The 6,000-nt window shown below is 44.5% G+C and overlaps 1 protein-coding gene across 3 annotated transcripts in view; it reads right to left on the bottom strand.

Annotated features, from left to right (window-relative positions):
* Positions 1-3,376: 3,376 nt before the first annotated feature.
* Wt1 (WT1 transcription factor) overlaps positions 3,377-6,000 on the bottom strand; it is a 47,195-nt gene continuing 44,571 nt past the window's right edge. For 2 of the 3 annotated variants that reach the window (XM_036186171.1, XM_036186173.1), the window contains exons 8-9: positions 5,588-5,680; positions 3,377-3,498 (exon numbers count right to left, since the gene is read on the bottom strand). In XM_036186171.1, coding sequence (XP_036042064.1) covers positions 3,377-3,498; positions 5,588-5,680 — 215 coding nt within the window. The remainder of the gene's footprint in view (positions 3,499-5,587; positions 5,681-6,000) is intronic. The other variant, XM_036186172.1, reaches the window with a different exon arrangement.

Below are 6,000 nucleotides of genomic sequence, written 5' to 3'. Positions count from 1 at the left end.
AGCCACTACTATTCTCAAGGGTTAGTACGGTTCAGTGCATCTTGGTATTGTTAAGTGTGAGTCTCACCAGTCAAGTTTGGGTCCCTTTCAATAAATATATTTGTTGATCTCGCCTTATAGGCCCTTGTTACTTATATGCTGCTCACAGTCCTCCATGGCAAGGGTCATCTGGGAAGTAGTCAGAATGCAGATGCTCAGGCTTTCTTTCAGTGAACTTCAGGTGGTTTCTATGAATGTTAAAGCTGGGAGTCCATCACATGAGTAACACAGAGAAGGGGAGAGAGCACCCATTTAGAAGTTCCTAATTGGGAAGATACGGCTGACAGGCATGAAACAATGGGGCAGAATGCAGGTGATCATCACCAAGCATGTTCCGGTGACTAAGTCATTCCTCAGCTATGCACGGTCACTGAGACTCAATGTCTCCATTTATAAAATGGGGACGTGTTTCCTGTCTACCTTAAAACAGAAGACAGGAAAGTGCCACAATGCCACAAGGCACTGTTTAATGATACATGTTACTCTGGATGCTAGAGAAATTCGGAGATGAGAGAGCTCAGGACACTTGGAATAGTGTTGAAAAATCCAGCCAAGAGGGCAGGGGAGACTGGAAGTGTGGAGCCAGGCGCTAGAGGAAAACAAGGTGAAAAAATGTGCACTCTGCCCAGCCTCCAGACCTGACCACAGGGAGCACCCACTGACCACCACCCACCAGCTGCCTCCTGACAGCCTGCACAATGTCAGTACCACAGGTCTCAGGAACACAGTGTCAGTGAGTGCTCTGCAAAGAACACAAAACCAGCAGATGTGGTCTTTGTGGCGAAGCTGGCAAGAAGCCCAGTTATTGCAAATCATCGCTGTGATTCAAGGTAGAGGGGAAGGACATTTTGTCGTTTTGCGGGGCTGACCTGTGAGCATGCCCAGATACTGCAAGCAAAGAACGGGAGAGGTAGGAAATCAACAGGTGAGTTCATGGGCCATGGTTCTGGAAAATTCTCGTAAGCCTTTTTATACAGTAGATTTTGTTTTCATTTGTCCCATGCTCATGTCAAGAGGGGCCTATTGCTCTCTCATAAATGAGAAAAAAAAAAAAAACAGAAAAACTTGCAGACATGGGATTTGAACCCAGATTGTTCTGCAGTCACTGAATCTCTAGTCTGCCCTGAGCAGTAGGAACAACGCATGGTTGGACTTTTGTTGTGAAACCCGGTCTCCAACTCGCTGATAGCTGCCATGCTTGTCCTGAGTTTCTCCAGAAAAATGCTGTCTCTGGCAGGAAAAGATAAAAACAACTGATACACATGAGTCACCGCACTCGCTCTGATTAACGATGATGCAAGAGCCAGATCCAGAAGAAGAGGGGTCTCCAGACCCCGCTTCTAGGCTGTCCTGACTTTGTGTGGCAAGGAGTCTCTGCAGCTAAGTCCCTTTGTGCTCAAGATCCTTCTAAATGAAGAAATGAAAGCTGGGGTGCACACAAGCTCTAAGATAATGGAGCTAAGAGAGGCTGAACAAATTCACATCCTAATGACCTAAAACTGTACAGCAGAACCAGAAAGAGGGTTAACTAATCACAGAGAGTGTAGCTCTTTGCTTTCAAACTCAGCTGCCCTGGGGAGTCTAAGCAGTTTCCCATCTGCTGAGATGAATCATAGCAGCTTCAGCTGTAAACTCAGTTGTATTAGGTGTCCAGCTTCTGCCCTCCTGATCCTGGGAAGGCATCAGTGAACTTTTCAAAATGGCTAGACATTAGTAGATGTCTTCTGTTGGTCTGGACACGATACAATGACTATTGGATTAAAATCAGCCATGAACCACAATGCCCATCACACTGTGAGCAAGCCACCCAACCATCCTATAAGAGCAATCTCTTCATGGTGCAAGGGAAAGATGGCACACTGTTACACTGAAAATATATCATTCCCAAAGACCAACAGAAAGAAGTCAACTGTGGTCAGGGATCTGGGTGGGCCATTACTGGTGGCTATCAGTGTTGGTGGCATGATTACCTGTTTAAAAGAAGTTCAACTGACCTTGAGATTCGAACATAATACAACCAATAGACTCCTGCATTTTCTTTTTGAACAGACTTTAATTGACAGCCAAGTAGGAAAAAAAATGCAGGTTACATTTTTAGTATTATCATTAATACACTGTAAGATTGACATCCACACAGTGATGTATCTAATATTCATACACCTCCTAATTTTAGTTGACAAAGAGCACATCATATATATACATATATATTTACACAGTATTTCAAGCAACAGTAAATAATAAACTCCCTCCCTTTAAAAACAACAACAACAACAACACACACTCCTTTAAACAATGGATTTCCTCACAATAATATATCTTTTTTCCCACATACTTGCAGAGTCACAGATACTTAAGTTACTTAAGAACAGTCTTCCCAGTGAAGATCCTGGACCAGCCCCTAGTTTCCTTTAAAGTCATTTTAATTTTTACAACTTGAAACCACATAGCCAGTGTGGTCTTTACACTCTAAAGACACCCCAGATGGTGGAAATGAATTCTTCCACTCCCTTTGCGTGAAAAGGAAAGCACATCTCTGAAGATGTTCCTAATTACAACTAAAAAATAAATCAAAAACATTATTCAAAAAAAAAAAAAACTCTGTTCTTTAAAAATTATCTCTTAAGATCACAGCACTAATGTTAACAATGAATAACTGAACAGGAAGGCTCCTCAGGTTTCTACACAGAGGTTCTGGTTAATTCTAGTCCACTATTCATTTGAATACTTGAAACCTATGAGCTTTGAAAGCCGCCTGGTAGAATTCCTGCCTTCCAGCATTCCAGGTTTGCAGCCTGACCTCTGGAATTCTGGGCGATATTCGTGCCCTGGTGCCTTGCTCTCTGATTTCTTTCTTTCTAGGGCTGTTAGTGAAGGTTAACCATGACTAAATTTACACTAGCAAACACATACACATGCCCTGGCCTATAAATATCCCATGATGGAAAATGGAACAATCGCTCCAATCCTGGTGAAAATGTGCAGAATGGAGAAGAGGACGGTAGGGGGGACATTATTAACAATGGCTCTTTCTAACAGTGGAAAACTCAGACCCAATGGCAATGTGCTTTCAACTAACAAGACATCTTGGTTGGTTGGTTGGTTGGTTGGTTTGTTCATTTTTTTCAGGCCTGTGAGTTAGCCAAGAGTAGGTGGAGCACAGACTACTTCCGGTAAACCTAATAGGATGTGATCAAACCTGTGTGCTGTCTGGGAAGCTGGATGACGGTCCACTATCAAGTCATTTTGTAGGTGAGTGGGGAGGAATTTCGAAATCAGATTGGGAATCGGTTTGCACACTGTCCTGCCTGGGGTGCTGAACTGTCCCGCGTCGGAGCCCTCAAAGCGCCAGCTGGAGTTTGGTCATGTTTCTCTGGTGCATGTTGTGGTGGCGGACTAATTCATCTGACCGGGCAAACTTTTTCTGACAGCTGTGCCACCGACAGCTGAAGGGCTTTTCACCTGTGGACACAGTTGCCAGTTAGAAACGCGTGCAGCAGAGTGACGGGGCGCAGGTTCAACTATCAAAGGCCCGAGTTAAATCACCACAAGACACCTGCCCTGGACTCCCGTGGGTCATTCCCTAAGCTAACCAAATGGCTCTTCACTGGCAGCCTGAGATTAGCAACATCTTTTGAGGGCTTGCAAACCAGAAGCACTATAAACATAATATAATGGAAAATTTGGGAAATGAGAGAGAAGTCGAGTTTGTGGAAATCTAAGCAACTCATAAATCAAGAGGGTTTAGGAAACCTCTGTTCCATCTCTAAGAATACTCTGTGACTGATGCAAACGTTTCCCTGTTGCTGTCTAGGTGGGACCTGAGCTGCAAGGGTCTGAACCACCACCCTGGATACCGTTGATTGATGGCTGCTCTGGACTATTGCCCTAGATACTGTTGATTTAATGGCTGGTCAACAATCGATCTGGTACTGAAGCTTTACCATCTCTATACAGATGATTTAAAATAAATCATGGGTACAAGTTTGTATCCTATTTGATTCTTTTTAGTGCAAAGGATGACTCAGAACCGAGCTGTGTGGGAGGAGGGGAGATTCATGTTACAACACTGGTTCTGCCATATGATTGAGACTGTTCCATCTCATTCTCGCTAAAGACAATAAATAACTTGTATGTGGTGCTTAACATACAGGCACCACTCATGGATGTATATTCATTGCCTTATGTGTTTCTTAAAACAGCCTCATAAAGGAATGTTATCTTCACTCTACAGATGAGGTTGCATGGCTGTTGCAGACATAGCCAGGCAGGATTCAAGCCCAGGCATGTCTAATCCTGAAGCCTACACTCATCCCTGTATCACACTATCAGTTCCCAGGGTATTGATAGTCCCACTGAGAAATTCCTCAAGAGAAGTGGTGTTTTGAGGCCAGACTGGGTAGCTGATCAAATATGGCATCAAGTAGTTTGTTGGTGGCACAGGTTTGCAGGCAATGGGGTGTGCAGGGTCAATCTCCAGACTATGGGCTTGGGACTAAAAGACAATATATCAAAACTGCCTGAAGAAGGAGAATAAGACTCGTATCTCTCCAACACTGGGGCACAGGTGCTTTGATGATATCTTAAGGTATAACCTGTCTGTGCTGAGGACTGGGAACTTCCCTGGAAACTCACAATGGCATGCATGGCCTTCTTCTCACTGTCCATCTGCTTTTCCTGATCTGGTTCCTGCCTGCCACTCTAACCTCCTCATGGGCACTATTCAACTCTTCCTCATATTAGTCCCCTCAGTGGCACTCAGCTTGACTATTCTGGCTCCCTCTCTTCAATTCTCTGGCTTCTCGGGATGGCTATTGAAACACATCCCTCTCGGGATGAGGTGGGGCAGGAACAGTCACCACTGAGATTGCTATCCAGTGGCTTTGTGGCTCTGGGCAAATCAATTAATCACTCCCCATCACAGACTTGTCTGTTAAATGAGGATTAAAACAGCTACCCTATTCTTCTTCCAAGGATGCTAGAAAGATGAAGAGCTCCCCTTCATCTTTTGCTACATCTCTGATATGGACCACAAGGGTGGTGCCATTTTCATGAAGAATCTCATCAGCTTTGTGGACAAGCACAGTGCTTCCGCAGCCTGTGGCTACATCAATGCCCCCTTTCCTCTCTGTGCTACTGTAAAGGAAATCTAGCCTCAAGTTTGTGCTAATCTAGCAGAAACCTAGACTCCTCGCGAGGCTCTAGGCGCATACTCTCCAGTCACGGCTGTAAAACAAAGAGCTCTCAGAAGAATAGAATGTCTTGAATTTCTGATCATGCTGTAAGGTTGATTGTTCTCTCGGTAATACAGCAAACTGGGGACAGTGGGTTCTGAACCCCCTGGACATTTTCTTCCCATCTCTTTCCTACTCAGGGTTCTCTGACCCTTTCTCTGAAAAACATTATCATTTATCATGCAAAGTTAGCTAGACATTGCGTTTTTCTAAATGGATTCTCAACTCTAGAATTCCTACATGAATCTCATTACAGTTTCATTCAACAGTAGCTTAAAAAAATAATGAAAAATAAATGTGAAGAAAAGTTTACGCACTTGTTTTACCTGTATGAGTCCTGGTGTGGGTCTTCAGGTGGTCGGACCGGGAAAACTTTCGCTGGCAAGTTTTACACTGGAATGGTTTCACACCTAAACGGACAGAGAAGGTCTAGCCTCGGCCCTAACAATATGGGGCACAATGAGACACATAAGGCCGGCTTCCTGGCAGCTGGAGAAGCCTGGTGTATCCATCACATCGGCCAGATCTGTGTCTACCTGGACCTGACACTTCCTTGGTCCCCAGGCCCAGCAGAAGTCACCTGATTCTGTACAGCAACCTCTAGGTGCTGCTCCTGACTTGGGAAAAAACATTTCCTAACCGCAAACATCCAGTTCTCACCAGCAGACAAGGGTTAGAGACTGAGGAAAGTGGATCACTGCAAACTGGCCTCTCTCCATCACCCTGGTTC

The sequence above is a fragment of the Onychomys torridus genome, chromosome 4 (assembly GCF_903995425.1).
Source record: "Onychomys torridus chromosome 4, mOncTor1.1, whole genome shotgun sequence".
NCBI classification, from domain to species: Eukaryota; Metazoa; Chordata; class Mammalia; order Rodentia; family Cricetidae; genus Onychomys; species Onychomys torridus.
The sequence above is the reverse complement of the archived record's forward strand: the minus strand, read 5'-3'. Positions and strand labels throughout refer to the sequence as shown.